Source organism: Hylobates moloch, unplaced genomic scaffold (genome assembly GCF_009828535.3).
Source record: "Hylobates moloch isolate HMO894 unplaced genomic scaffold, HMol_V3 SCAFFOLD_2, whole genome shotgun sequence".
Classification (NCBI taxonomy): Eukaryota; Metazoa; Chordata; class Mammalia; order Primates; family Hylobatidae; genus Hylobates; species Hylobates moloch.
This window is the reverse complement of record NW_026652277.1, coordinates 135155424-135171024: the sequence shown is the minus strand read 5'-3', so window position 1 is coordinate 135171024 and position 15601 is coordinate 135155424. Positions and strand designations below refer to the sequence as shown.

Below are 15601 nucleotides of genomic sequence, written 5' to 3'. Positions count from 1 at the left end.
GGTCTACCTGTCTGCAAATCGTGTTGTTTTTTTCAGTTCAGCAAGAGGAACAGTGGCTCTTTTTATCCAGAAAAACTTCTCTAAGAAAGAGATCTTTAAAACTTTTAGTAGATGAAGCACATTGCCTTCGGTTGGATGCTATATACCATAATATTACAGGTCAGTATGATAAGGATAAATGATTCCTTAGTGTGAAAAAAAGATTCTAAAAGAAGTACTTTTAGAACAAAAGAAAATTTTTGAATCTTTCTAGAACATATTCTCTTAATATCCTAATATATTAGAATAATTTAGAAGAATATTTTCTTTTACGATAAAATACTTCTATTTTAATTTATTAAGCATTAAATAAATAAATTCTCATTAATACAAGTTTTTTGTCCTGGTTGTTATATAATAATGTATGTGCACTTGCATGACTCTTCTAGGAATATCTGTTGATGTCCACCAGCAAATTGTTTATTTCTCTGAAGGAACTCTCATATGGGCGAAGAAGGCTGCCAACATGTCTGATGTATCTGACCTGAGAATTTTTTACAGAGGTTCAGGATTAATTTCCTCTATCTCCATAGATTGGCTTTATCAAAGAATGTATTTCATCATGGATGAACTGGTTAGTCTGAGAAGTTAAAGAGGAATAGTGATAGACAGTGATACTGATACGCATATCTTGGTATATTTAATACTAAACACAATTACCTTATTCAATAAATACTCAAGTATTTACTATGCCTTAGATACTAGGTTATCAATGAATCATAGATCTGGCCTATAGGAGGGTGTAGCCTTTACCTAGTGCTAGTCCTGACATAGCATTGAATCATCTTTATTTGTACTTTTTTAGAGTCATGAGTTTATACTAAAAATAATTCATCTTCTATAAGATAGTGGTGGTACCTGTGTTATTATTAGGTAAGACTGCCAGTCATGATCAAAGTTAGCTGCAAGCATTTAAAATTATATCATAACCAGAGGGAAATTTAGTAGTTCTCCAAAAACACAGTAGTACTGTACTTTTCGGAAGACCATTTTATTGTTGTTGTTGTTGTTGTTGTTGTTGCATAAGGATTATTCGGAGCTGATGAAGACACAGTCTTGACATGTTTCAAATTCTACTTCTTTGGAAGGTACAGGCTTATCACAATAAGCAACAGCCATTGCTGTGGTTGAAAGCCCATAAATTTAGATATCGCTTAAATGTTAAAAATAGTCGGATGCCTCTACAAGCCAGGAAAATAGGCACTTGTATTGCGTTGATGTCAATAATGTATAAGTTCATTAGGATATAGGATATAAAACTGCCGTTTAAGGGCTTTTTTTGCTCATTTGTCTTGGACAGTGCTCAGTGCCTAGTACAATTCCAACAGAACAGATACTCAGGGATACTTGTTGGCTGAATTTAATGCTGTATAGACAGATGCTAATCCTACCGGTATATTTTTTATTTTTTTAGGTATGTGTCTGTGATTTAGAGAACTGCTCAAACGTCGAGGAAATTAGTCCACCCTCTATTAGTGCACCTCAAAAAATTGTGGCTGATTCATACAATGGGTAAGTGTTAGCCTTGTAAAGATGAATTCTTTTCCATTGGCAATAAATAATCTTTGAGAAACTTGCTTGCTAATGAAACATTACAGTACCAGATGAGCCTATCTATGCATCTTACTTTAGGTAAATTTAATTAAATTCAGGCAAAGTTTTCATTCTGTAGAGCCAGGAGGGAATTTTTTTTCAAACATAAATCAACTCTTCTAAAGTAGTTATTTCTCTCTCCTTCACAGCCAAATATGGGCATATGGGAAAGACCTCCTGTCTGGGAGTCAGGGGCCTGGGTTCTAGTCCTGGATTTGCCACTTCTTTATCATGGGATTCAGAGTCTCACTGCCCCCCTCAACACTACCTGTGACAAAGCCCCTTCATTCCACCTGTTGCTTTTGCTGAGCCATTCAACTGTAGTTCATTTCTCTGGTTTGGTTCTCACATCTATCAAGAGGCTCTTTAGTAAGAAAGCTGCTAGCTTCCACCTTAGGAGACAGGAGCTAATTGATAACTCTGCCTCCTACCCCCAAATGAAATGGACACATTGTACCGCAGTCTTGCTGTTAAATTGGAGTAGTACCTCAAGCAAGTAATACCATGTCTATGACCATTGGTTTATCAATCCATATAGGGAAGGTAATAATACTTACCCAGTTGGGTTATTTTGAAGACAAAGTGAGGTATTTATTGTACATGTATTTTGTGAACTCCAGATATACATGAATACAAAGGATAAACACATAGAAAATTATTTTGGAGTTATTATTTCTCAGATATGACCAGATAATAACATATTAGTAACCAGCAGGCAAAGCCGATGTTTGTAAGATTAAACTTTTTTTCTTTCCTGTAGGAATAAAGTTGCTTTCATTTTGAATGAAAAAAAAAATACAGCTCATAACATGTTTTTCACAAAAAAAACTTACTTTTAAAAAAAAGTTCATTATTGATTTTAAAATCAAGCTTTCTATTCCTATTCATTCACAATTTACTGAAGATTTATTTTAACTTCTGGGTTTGAATGAATTACTGAATTATGGAATATTTAACGCTTTGTGATGTAGGACAAGGATTCTCTGAATCTTACTGTTTTCATGTGTAAAGGTCTACAGTCCTATGAAATGTAACTTTGTTGTTGACACTTACACAAAATGACTCATTCTGAGGATAATGAACTTTACCCACTAATCGATCATTCAAATGCGATCAGTGAGGTCTTCAGTGGCTCTTTTTTTCCATTAGGATAAAATAGATTTGTGCTTAGATTTTGCAATGTGACTAGAAATGATAATGATAATTAGTATTTATACTGAATGTGTTTCTAAGTGTATTATGTCCAATAATTCATTTAATTTGTATTCAACCCTATGAAATAAGTACTTTTATTATTCTAGTTTTATAGATAAGGAAAGGGAAACACGGGTTGATTCAGTAATTGTCCAAGATTATACAGCTGTTTTGCGATGGAGCCAGTGGAACCAGACAGGCCCTGGAACAAGAAGTCTTGCTCCAGGACTTCTAGCTCCAGGGCCTGTCTTCTGACCATCTCTCTATACCATGATAGGAGAGTTTCTATAAAAATCAGCATGTAACTTTCAGCAATAGTTTGTGTATAGTAGTCCTAAAGGACATCAGATGTGTGAAACAGTGTATTGTCCTGGTATTAGAAATATTTTCCTCTATGCTGTTCTTTTTGCACTGCGAATTGTCTCCTCATTGAGTTCAGACTTACTGTAAAACCTCTGCTTTTCTTCCTACCACCACTTCCCCATCTTCTTCCACCCCAGCTTCTCCTCCTCACTCTGTCCTCCTCTTCCCACACACCAGATCTCTTCATCTTCTTTCTATTTTTCTTTCTCTTCCTCCCTGCTTCAATATAATAATTGTAATATTTACCACAGATAGTTTTCCTTTTATCTACTCTGAAATTCCTCCAAATTCCATTAACAGTTTTGAATTTGGGAAACAAAAGCAGAAAATTAAGAGCCAAGTTGTTTTTCCTTTTGGCCTGCTACAATCCGTCCTCAGGGAAAAGAACACAGCTACATATCTCAGAATGGAGCTTATATCTTAGGATATTATTCTAGCATAGGAGTTTTGAGAAAATTGATAAAGATTTGGAATAGTCATCAAGGGGAATTAGAGCAGAACTAAATAAGGACAAGGAAAATGATTTGACAGTTGTGATGAGAGGGTGGAATGCTGCCAGTCCTTGGGGTTGGGATAAGAATTTATCAAAGTATACTTCTGTTAGCACCTTTCTCCGTAATCACGAATTGTAAATTAGCTACATCCACATTAATGGTTTTATATTTTAGTTAAAAGTTTATTTACATATTTCATTGTCAATGAAATATTTTGGCAGTATGTTTTCTTTTTCATTATTAAAATAACCTGCCTCGTTACCGTGAGGTTTAACTTTAAATTAGATGTGCTTCTCTAATTCCTCCATTGGCTTCTTTCTGCTGATTGCTGGATTTTCCTGCTTCAGTCATGTGTGGGGTATTTCTTTGTGGTGTATAAAATGGTAGCTCTATTGCCTGAATCAATTGTAGATTAAAAAAATTAGTCCCCTGCAAATGCAAAGTAGCCATGCTAGATAGTTACAGCAAAATGATAACTGTACATTTAAAAATGGCTTAAATGTTTTACTTTCTTCCATTTATCACTCAGAATGCATGAGAAAATTTACTGATAACATTAGACTTAAGGATGTGTGTTTTTTAGAGGAAAACGTTTGATAGTAAATACCATATTTAGCCATGTGATTTCTATATAGTATGTTTTCCTTTAAAATTTTGGAAGACCCTTCCTGGCCAGGCCTGGTGGCTAATGCCTGTAATCCCAGCACTTTGGGAAGCCAAGGTGTGCAGATCACTTGAGCCCAGGAGTTCAGGACTAGCTTGGGCAACATGGTGATACCCTGTCTCCGCAAAAAATACAAAAATTAGCCGAGCACGGTGGCAAGCCTGTGGTCCCAGCTACATGGGATACTGAGGTATGGGAGGATCACCTGAACCCAGGAGGTTGAGGCTGCAGTGAGCTGTGATTGTGTCACTGAACTCCAGCCTGGGTGACAGAGTAAGACCTTTTCTCAAAAAAATAAAAGACTCTTCCTGTTTTTGAATTTTTTGATTCCTTAAAAAGTCACTTATAATAATTAAGAGACTAAGCATTACAAGTGAGGCTGAAATTTTCTAATGTTCCAACTTGTAACTTAAATGAATAGAGTATATCTTAGGAAATTACCTTTTTGCACCTCGGAAAATCCTGTACTTAGCAACATCAGAGATACATAGTTCTGATTGTGCAACAGAATAAAGCAATTGGCTGAGGAAGTTACTCATCAACCTTTGGACTGAATCTCATGAGGTTTCTTTTGTTCCTATGTCAGGTATGTCTTTTACCTCCTGAGAGATGGCATTTATAGAGCAGACCTTCCTGTGCCATCTGGCCGGTGTGCAGAAGCTGTGCGTATTGTGGAGAGTTGCACGTTAAAGGACTTTGCCATCAAGCCACAATCCAAGCGAATCATTTACTTCAATGACACCGCCCAAGTCTTCATGTCAACATTTCTGGATGGCTCTGCTTCCCATCTCGTTCTACCTCGCATCCCCTTTGCTGATGTGAAAAGTTTTGCTTGTGAAAACAATGACTTTCTTGTCACAGATGGCAAGGTCATTTTCCAACAGGATGCTTTGTCTTTTAATGAGTTCATCGTGGGATGTGACCTGAGTCACATAGAAGAATTTGGATTTGGTAACTTGGTCATCTTTGGCTCATCCTCCCAGCTGCACCCTCTTCCAGGCCGCCCACAGGAGCTTTCGGTGCTGTTTGGCTCTCACCAGGCTCTTGTTCAATGGAAGCCTCCTGCCCTTGCCATAGGAGCCAGTGAGTGCTGTGTCCCCAGGGTGGTTACTGGCCTTGCTGGAATAAGAGGAAGGTTTGAACTGCTTGGCGTTGTGATTCAATTTTGAGAGCCCCATGTGGCCATTCAATCATCAATCAGAAGCAGCTACTTAGCTAAAAAAAAGTTTATACGTTTGTTCTGCATTTATTAGTTTTACATTAAGAGAATCTCCATACTTCTCATGTATATCCCAATAGAATAATTTGAACATTTATTGAGTGTCTGCTAAGATCCAGGCATTGACATTCTAGTCAGAACAAATAGCCAGGGAGATGGAATACTTGGGTTGAGATTTTTTGTGCTGTTGAAAGCTTGCATGAATTTCAGCAATTCCCTAAAACTCTCTGAACTCGAATCTCCATCTCTGGAGAGAGGTAGTATGTGGGTGGGTAAGCAGGTGGGCTTTAGAGTCAGCCTGCACGGATTCAAATACTTGTCTTGCCATTTGTTAACAGAATGACCCTGGGCAAGTTACTAAACCACTCTGTGCCTCAGTTTCCACACCTGGAAACGGGGAATATTTATTATAACTTTTAATGGAACTGTCATACAGATAAAATTAAAATACATAAGTAGAGCACTTAAAACAGTATCTAGCACAGAGGTCAGCAAACTTTTTCTGTAAAGGAAAGACCAGAGAGTAAATATTTTTATTTACTTTGTGGGTCAGATGGTCCCTGTCAGCTACTCAATTCTGCTGTTGTAGTGTGAAGACAGCCATAGATAATATGTAAATGAATAACTGTGGCTGTGTTCCATTACAACTTTATTTACAGAAACAGTGGGCCAGGTTTGGCCTGTGAGTGGAGTTTGCCAACCCCTGATCCCCTAGACAATAGTAAGTATTTAGAAAACATTGACTGTTTTTTGCTTTAGAACAAAGTTAATTATGTCTGTTTGCTGCATATCTCAAAGATGGCTGAAAATGAATAGGTAATTTTTTTTTATTGATTGGGCTTCTTGGAGGAAGGTACTATACAAACAGTGGTAATTACATTAAAGATTCATCATTAAGCATTTTTTATTAAGAGCCTGATTATATCTGTTAATGTTGTAGAGAACCCTTCTGACAATTATATGCAGCAAGCATGTAGCTTTGAAGGACAGTCCTATTTGTTGGGAATGCTGTCTCCTTCAATGCAGCCAAATGAGTGGCATGAGGAATGAACACTGTCCTGGCCTCATCAACAAATTATCCCTGGTGATTATCGGGGTAGTGGATATTACTGCCCAATTGCTCTCCCATTTGAGATGAGGCTGTAGGTGAATTTATTGAGAATCCTTGATTTGCCCTTGCAGATGTCATCCTGACCAGTGATATTATTGAACTCTTTGAATTAGGCCCTTCTGCCTGGCAGAACTGGACCTATGAGGTGAAAGTATCCACCCAAGACCCTCCTGAAGTCACTCATATTTTCTTGAACGTAAGTGGAACCATGCTGAATGTACCTGAGCTGCAGAGTGCTACGAAATACAAGGTTTCTGTGAGAGCAAGTTCTCCAAAGAGGCCAGGCCCCTGGTCAGAGCCCTCAGTGGGTACTACCCTGGTGCCAGGTGAGAAAATGTTCTGGATTTAGGGAGTGACTCTCACAGAAAGAGGACTAGCTGAGTGTCCTTTAAATTTCCTTGCCTTGGGTTTAAAGAAATGAGAATGAGGGTGTATTGACCTCTTGAGTATGTGTATGAGTAAACACATATTGAGTATGTATTTATTTTCTGAGATTAGGAAAGCAAATAAAGCAGTGTGTGATATTTAATTAGTGTTTCTAACCTGCCATTTTAAACTTTCTGAGATATGTTTAAGGAAACACTATAATTGATTCTTTATGGGTTTCTTCTTTCTTATGGTATATTAAGCAGTGGCATTTCAGAACTCTGAGGGTCTTGCTGAGAGAAGTTGAGGGGCTATGAATTATGCTGAATTCCATCCTCTTGGCTGAAAAGAAATGGAAGGATGACTATACCATTCATATTACTATTGTTAACACAATCTCTTCTGGATGCTCTGAATGAGACCATGACAAACAGTAGTCAAAGCACCCTCAAAAAAAATTCTGCAATGATCAAGACACTGTTATAGAGGCAATCTCACCATGCGTTTTTCTTCACATTTCAAAAATTTATGTGAAAATCAGAAAGTATGTTTAATGGGATCATTCTTGTTACACAGATAACAATTACTCATATCCTTTTATAGAACTTTTCAAACTGTTGACATTCTTTTACTTTATAAAGAAAATCATAAGATATAAGACATAGATATAAGTGTATAAGATACCTTTAAAGAGTTTGCTTTCACTGATGTTTCTTTTAATTTATTTTTTACTAAATAGCTAGTGAACCACCATTTATCATGGCTGTGAAAGAAGATGGGCTTTGGAGTAAACCATTAAATAGCTTTGGCCCAGGAGAGCTCTTATCCTCTGGTATAGGAAATGTGTCAGGTAAACACCAAGTCCTCTGTTCACTTGAATGACAGATTTCTACTCATAAGACTTCCCACCTCATTCAATAAATCAAAAGAATAGGGTATTTTGGTATTAGGTCAATAGTGAAAGGAAAAAATATTGACTGAACTCTACTGCCAGTGATTCTGTTAAGAAAATGTCAGTTCTTAGATAGGAATGCTATTTATTAAGTCACAAAATGTGAGGTTGTTTCTAGTTTTATGCCCACCAGGAAGGCTTTGATATAATGCTCATGTATTAATCTACCAATGTCATCTCACATTAACAGCCTATCTTGTTCCACTAAGACAGTTATACTTAAGTAATTTACTATGCGTTTGCTATAAGACAGGAGCAGAAACTGCTGCATAGAGTTCTAAATAAGGTGTAAGGAATAATTGGTTGACAAAGAGGATTATTAAGTAATGAATGGATAATTTGCCTGGAAGGCATTAGAAGGAAGAAAAGTCTTCATTCTAGGGTGTTGTAACAGCGATCTTGCCTGAAGATGACATCTTCCATAGTTATCTAATTGTTTATTGATTTATTTGGCCATTAAAAGTGCAAGAGCATTTCTGACCAACATAGGAATCGAATGTAGGTAATATAGCACCAACGGAGAGAATGCCACTTTGGCTTTGGCTGAGTCTGGGCTTTCTCTTGATGTATCTGTGAGCCCTCAGGCAGAACACTTGATCTCACCTTGTCTCAGGTTTGCCATCTCAAAAATGGGAATAATTCCCACTTCATAATTTTGTTTTAGGAACTAAATGAGATCTGTAAACTGCCTGGGACAATGTTTGGCAAAGAGGAGATGCTCGATGTGTATCCACTGTTCTGCCCGGTTTCAGGGGTTAAGAGTTTGGGAAACATTATTTAAATATTCTTGACAGATCAAGTTCTAGTGAATATGTGTCAGTGTGTTCTTTAAAATTATGCTGAGGTGCAGATGTGATTTGTTGACTCATTATGTTTTTGTTGGTATGTATGAAAAATAACTGCTAATCATTCACTTTATTTTGAGACATGGATTGGTATAACAACAGCCTCTACTACAGTGACATGAAAGGTGACGTTTTTGTGTGGCTCCTGAATGGGACGGATATCTCAGAGAATTATCACCTACCCAGCATTGCAGGAGCAGGGGCTTTAGCTTTTGAGTGGCTGGGTCACTTTCTCTACTGGGCTGGAAAGACATATGTGGTGAGTTAAAGCATGGCATTCTAGATGCTCTAGAACAATACTTATCTACTTCAGCGACTTGCACACCAATTTCTTTTTTTTTTTAAATACCTGTGCACCACTTATGCTATTATTTATTTAATGTTTATCTTTAAACCAAGTCACTTAAAAAATTTTTTTTTCTTTTTTTGAGACACAGTTTCACCCTGCTGCCCAGGCTGGAGTGCAGTGGCGCCATCTTGGCCTCCACCTCCCGAGTAGCTGGAATTACAGGCGCACGCCACCATGCCTGGCTACTTCTTTCATTTTCAGTTGAGATGGGGTTTCACCATGTTGGCCAGGCTGGTCTCGAACTCCTGACCTCAAGAGATCTGCCTGCCTCGGCCTCCCAAAGTGCTGGGATTACAGGCATGAGCCACTGCTCCCAGCCTCATCTCACTTTTAAAATATGGTTTTTTGTAAATTAAATTTATCACTATTTGTTGAATTAGTTATTTTTTCCCCAATAATAGTTTAAATAAATACATGAAAATGCTCACCTGAGGGTTGGTGTCTTGGCAGGAACATGGCATGCTCCAAAGGCATGATTCAAGGCAACTAAGTGAAGAGACTATTTTCAAAGGTGTGCACAGGGCTAGGGAAAATGAACAAATGATGGTGAAGCATCCTCACGGTTTACGAGTGTGGGAAGACATAAGTCTAGGTGTGAAGAGGCAAGGGGAAGAAGTGGAAGAACCTGGTGAGGGCTGTAGCTGTAGGAGAGTAGCTGATATGGACTGTGACTTTAGGCACAGAAGCTGGCCACTATCAAGATATATGGTCTGGCAGGGAGCCAGCTAAAGGAATAAGAACCCCAACCCCTCCTTCCTCCTTCCCTCTGATCTGCCAGTGCTTCCATTGGCTGAACCCCCCCAGAGGCCAGACAACAACCCTTCAACCTAGCAGATAAAGTCCATAGATATTGGCCTATAGGGGCACAGAGTAGGGTGGAGAAGGGTGGAGATTAGACCTAGAGGCAAAATAAAGACATCCAGCACACCTGTGGAGTGATATATTTTGAAGAGAAAGATGATGGTTAATGACAAGAACATTGGCCTGACAGATCAAGAAATAAGGTATTGAAATCATTTTTAATCAGGAAAGTACTTGCTGTCCATTCATTTATTTGTCCAGCAATCATTTATCTACTACCAATGCATTGAAATCCTTGAAAGAAGGCCAAGTAGGGAATACAAAACAAATAGCCGACATGTCCCTGCTATTTTAAAAACAACTTTGTTGTAATATAATTCACATAACACAAAATTCATTCTTTTATTGTGTAGAATTCAGAGATTTTTTAGTGTGTCCAGTGATGTGCAGCCATCATCAGTTGTCCCTGCTCTTCTGATGAGATAAAATACATATATGAAATAAAGAAGCATATGAAGCAATGTATTTAGAGAGAAAGCAATATGGTGCAATCTGAATTCATAAGTGCCAAAGATGTGCAAGCAGAATGAAATTGAGTGGGGTTAGTCAGAAAACACTCCCTCAAATGGGTTAGTTTAAAAATACTTTTGAAAAAGGAAATGGAAGAGTGGACATAAAAACCAGTGTTAAGTATTTTCTCTATCTCTTATAAAAGTGTTTAACTCCAAGACAAATTGTTTAACTTTAACCCACTTTACCTGTGAAAAAATAGAGAATAGAAATCCTTCATAAGCTTAATGTGAGGATTACAGGAGTTTATATTTTAAAGATAAAAAAGTACAGTGCCTGGCACATTATTGATAATCATGAAATATTAGGGAACTATGCTGGTAGAGAGGAGCGAGGAGAGATGTCATCATTTATAAAGACCATATACATCTTTTTTCGGGAGTCTAATCAAATATATTCCTATCCAGCAGTGTTCACATTGTCTGGATGTATAATTAGGAAAAGCAGTTATTTTTATGCAAAGTAAATTTATTTCCCTTCTCTTTGGAGGCATGAAAACAGATAGCCCCGTGAGGGCAGGTGCCATGCCTGTTTGCTTGTTGCTGTGTTTCCAAGGCTTATCACACTACCCAGCACATAGTGCCAATCACTATTTGTGGTTGAGTGAATGAATGGATTAATCAAGCAATTTATTAATGATTGCAATAAACTATTCAGAAATAATAATGTCACTTGAAAGACATTAACTGGCCATACAATTATGTTTTTTAGATACAAAGGCAGTCTGTGTTGACGGGACACACAGACATGGTTACCCACGTGAAGCTATTGGTGAATGACATGGTAGTGGATTCAGTTGGTGGATATCTCTACTGGACTACACTCTATTCAGTGGAAAGCACCAGACTAAATGGGGAAAGTTCCCTTATATTACAGGCACAGCCTTGGTTTTCTGGGAAAAAGGTGACAAATTAAAAGATCTGATCATTTAGTAATACTAAATAGCTCTATATTTATGATATAAATATAGACTCCTAAAGGAAATACTGTTTTGGTAAGATCTTGGTTTAACCAAGATTTCTGTTATTTGAAAAAAAAAGCCTTATTTGGTGGTCATTATTGAAAGCCTCATTTGATGGTGATAAATGATTATGTAAGTTCAAATGCACTATGGAGATTTTTTTGTTTGCTTTATGTTGAGTGAACCCAACTTAAAAGTGTTTTAATTTATAACTGTTTTTATAGTCTTAAGGACTTCTGTTGAATATTTTAGAAGCTTTGAATCAGGTGGTGACTAGGCATTTTACTATTTTCAATCAGTTTTGGGCACTGACTGTTCTAAAAACTGTTTCTAAAAACTGTTTCTAAAAACTAGGCAAATTATTTCACTTCTGCTCATTTCTTTCCTTATCTGAAAAATGGGACTGTTAACTATTGTTCTACCTCCTAGGTTTTTTAAATAAAGATTATATGAGATTATTCATGAGAAGGAGTGGGAATAGTTCCAGGTACAAAGTAAATGCTCGGTAGTTAAGCTGTTAATACTCAACCTGCAAAATATGCCTGATACAGGAATGTTTCTAAAGCAAATGTTACTTTTACTTCCTCAGCTTCTACAAGCAATACCTATTTTTGTTGAATCTGTTTAGCTACCCACTAGGTATCCATCTAAGTTTCTAAATTTTATTTTTTTCTGATCATAATAGCGACATATTTCAACTGTGAAGAACTTGAAAATTGCAGAAATGCATTAAGAATAAATAAATTATTCACACCATTTCTACCTAATGTATCCCTTAAGATTTTCTTATTTTGAGTCATTTTTTTCTGCAGAGATAAAATATACATAATATGGAATACCAGATGATTTAAAATATATATATATATATATATATATATATATGAACTAATAGTTGAGTCACTTGATCTCCAATTCTAATAACATATATGGGCCATAATTCCCAGGATATTTAAAGAGACCCGATTTGCATTACATGGATTATAACACAGACATTTAAAAGAGATGGAAATTTATGTACCATATCCAAAGATTAATCATTGTTGTCAAATAATAAAAAGGTCTCTTAATTCTATTTTGGAGTCACTTGTGTCTGAATACGAAGAAAGCATTTTTTTTGTTGTTTTTCAAAAAATATAATTGTTAGGGAAAAGCATTTTCATTTTTGTAAAAACATATTGATAATATTATCTCAAGAATAACTTATCCACCTCAGGGACTTTGTCAGTAATCTTCCCAGTGTTCTGATATGGTTGTTTGAGTACTCTCACCAGCCAGGATAAAGCTCTGATGTGACCTTGGGGACCTTCCCATAAATGAGTGAGTCATCTCAGCATGTTTGGGGGAAATTCATCCTTCTTGCCCCTCTTTAAATCCCCCCTACAAACGCTTATACACTGCAGATGGGGATGTAAATTAGTACAACCTCTATGGAAAACAGTGCAGAGATTTCTTAAAGAACTAATAGTATTTCTATCATTCGATCCAGCAATCCCACTACTGGGTATCTCCCCAAAGGGAAAGAAGTTATTGTATCAAAAAGACACCTGCACACATATGTTTATGGCAGCACAATTTGCAATTGCAAAGATAGGGAACCAACCTAAGTGCCCATCAACTGATTAGTGGATAAAGAAAATGTGGTATAAATACACCATGGAATACCACTCAGCCATAAAAAAGAAGGAAATAATGTCTTTTGCAGCAATTTGGGTGGAGCTGGAGGTCATTATTCTAAGTAAAGTAACTCAGGAATGGCAAACCAAATACTATATGTTCTCACTTATAAGTGGGAGCTAAGCCATGGGTATGCAAAAGCATACAGAGTAATATAATAGACTTTGGAGACTCAGAAGGAGGAAGGGTGGAAGTTGGGTGGGGGATAAAAAAAACCCTACATATTGGGTACATTTTTAAACTACTCAGGTGACTGGTGCACTGAAATCTCAGCCTTTACAGCTGTACAATTCATCCATGTGACCAAAAACTACCTGTACCCCAAAAAGCTATTGAAGTTAAAAATATATATATAATAAAAGCAAAAGAATGGAAATTAACAACAACAACAAAAAAACACTCCTCTCCAAATCCTCTCCCGGGTTGTCAAGTGCAGTTGTTGCTTTTGCAAATCTGTGTTCTGGTTCCATGGTTTGATGTCTAATCTATCTGACTCCCTTAGTGACTGGATGTTTTGAAGGCAATGCATTCTGCATCCAGCAAAGCTCTTCATCTCTCTCTTGTTCACTGATGTCATGTACAGATTTATTATGCAGTAATAATATATTTTGCAATCAGCTGATATAATGAAATACAGTCAGGCAATTATTTATAGAAAGGCCCAATTACTTGTGTGATAAAAAAGAATGAACAAAGTAAGAGATTCTTCTAAGGTAAAAAGATACCTTTTGCCACATCTGATGAGCTCAACTCACAGCATATGGTACATTTTACCATAGAATTAAAATTTAACATAAGGGTTTTAGTTTAGATCAGAGAGGTTTATATAAAAGGTATGGAGTACCCTCTGACTCTTTAAATATGAAGCTGCTGACTGCTGTGGAGGAATGGGATGATGACCCAACACCTGAATTTTACTTAGAGTTTGAATAGTTTGTTGTATTCCAGCAAAAAATTGTAGAATCTCCTTTTTAAAATAGATAAAATAGACTTGATTTGTAATGTAGAAACTCTAGTGCATCTCATTGTAAACAACCAAACAAGGTTAACCTGATTTCTCTTTAACTGAAAAAAAAAATCAATAAATCTCTCTCACCATGGAGCAAGGACATGATTCAACTCCTAAAAGGCTGAGAATTGCCAGAATACATTTTTACCTTCTGGAGAATAAGTTGGTTGAATTTTCCTGAAGATAGAAGGCTGTGATTTGTATGACAACCAAAGGGTTTTTGCCGTCATGTACCTTATAACTGTTTCTTTGTAGCAGGGTAACTTTTCAGGAAGAATTTTTAGCTCTTGGATACCTTAATGTAGTCTTTCACATCTTTCACTGGCTCATCATATTTGTTTAAATGCTGCTGTATCTTGCTAAAGATGTAGTCATCAACTTTAATTCTATTGGGTATACCTCACAGCCTCTAGGTATGTTACAGGGAGATTGCACTGCTCTGAGATCAGGCTACTGGCAATCTTAGCTTATTTGAAAAATATTTGTAAAGCCAAAAAAAGCAAAAACAGGATCTTTGGATAGTAACTTCTATCTATCTCATGGATTCTATGCCATATCTCAAGGATTCTATGCCATCAGGCCTCATCTAGATGACTGGATGTAAACTTAAGATATACATTGCAACAAGAAAGCAAAGAGTAGGAAGAAGTGGTTCTCATATGTCATCTGGAAATAGGGCTTTATATACACATTACTATTCAATTTTAACACATAAACATCCTTTGTGTATGATCTTTTTAAAGTATATGAGAATGTTTTGCATTGCAATTAATAGAAAATACAATTCAAAATGGTTTAAACCATTGGTGGCACGTTGGAATCACCTGAGAAGTTTTAAAGCATACTGGAGCCTACGTTCCATCCCCAGAGATCATAATTAATAGAGTGCAGCCTGGGAATTGAGATTTTTAAAAAACTCCACAGATCATACTAATATGCAGCTATGTTTGATAACAACAGGTTTAAACAACAACAAAATTCACTGGCTCATGTTGCTAAAGAGGCCAGAGTTATCACTACCTTTAGGCAAGCTTGACACAGGCTCAGCATTTCAGATTCAGTAACTCTGGAGTGTGATTGGTAATTTATATTTGTTCCAAGTTTCCAGGTGATGCTGTTGCTGCGGGTCTGAGAGTCATACTTTGATAATTACTGGAGCTAAGTATATAAAAGTGAATAATATACTCCTTGCCTTTTTGTAAAATTTTAGGACACCAGTGTTTATATCCAAATAACATAGTAATAAGCATAATCATATAACTTTTATAGTCAGAAAACAGTAAAAGTTACTAAATTTATTATTCCAAAGAGGATGTTAAAGAGAAATCTATAGCTTAAGTGTGAACTGTTCACAAAGTTATGCTTCAGACATGTATTTGGTTTATTTTCTGACCTTA

The 15601-nt window shown here is 36.6% G+C and overlaps 1 protein-coding gene across 3 annotated transcripts in view; it reads left to right on the top strand.

Moving 5' to 3' along the window:
* ROS1 (ROS proto-oncogene 1, receptor tyrosine kinase) overlaps positions 1–15601 on the top strand; it is a 145518-nt gene that overhangs the window by 32889 nt on the left and 97028 nt on the right. For 2 of the 3 annotated variants that reach the window (XM_058430549.1, XM_058430548.1), the window contains exons 10-17: positions 37–159; positions 429–613; positions 1454–1551; positions 4934–5430; positions 6791–7003; positions 7783–7893; positions 8921–9099; positions 11272–11463. In XM_058430549.1, coding sequence (XP_058286532.1) covers positions 37–159; positions 429–613; positions 1454–1551; positions 4934–5430; positions 6791–7003; positions 7783–7893; positions 8921–9099; positions 11272–11463 — 1598 coding nt within the window. Of the gene's footprint in view, positions 1–36; positions 160–428; positions 614–1453; positions 1552–4933; positions 5431–6748; positions 7004–7782; positions 7894–8920; positions 9100–11271; positions 11464–15601 lie in introns of all 3 variants that reach the window. The other variant, XM_032165650.2, reaches the window with a different exon arrangement.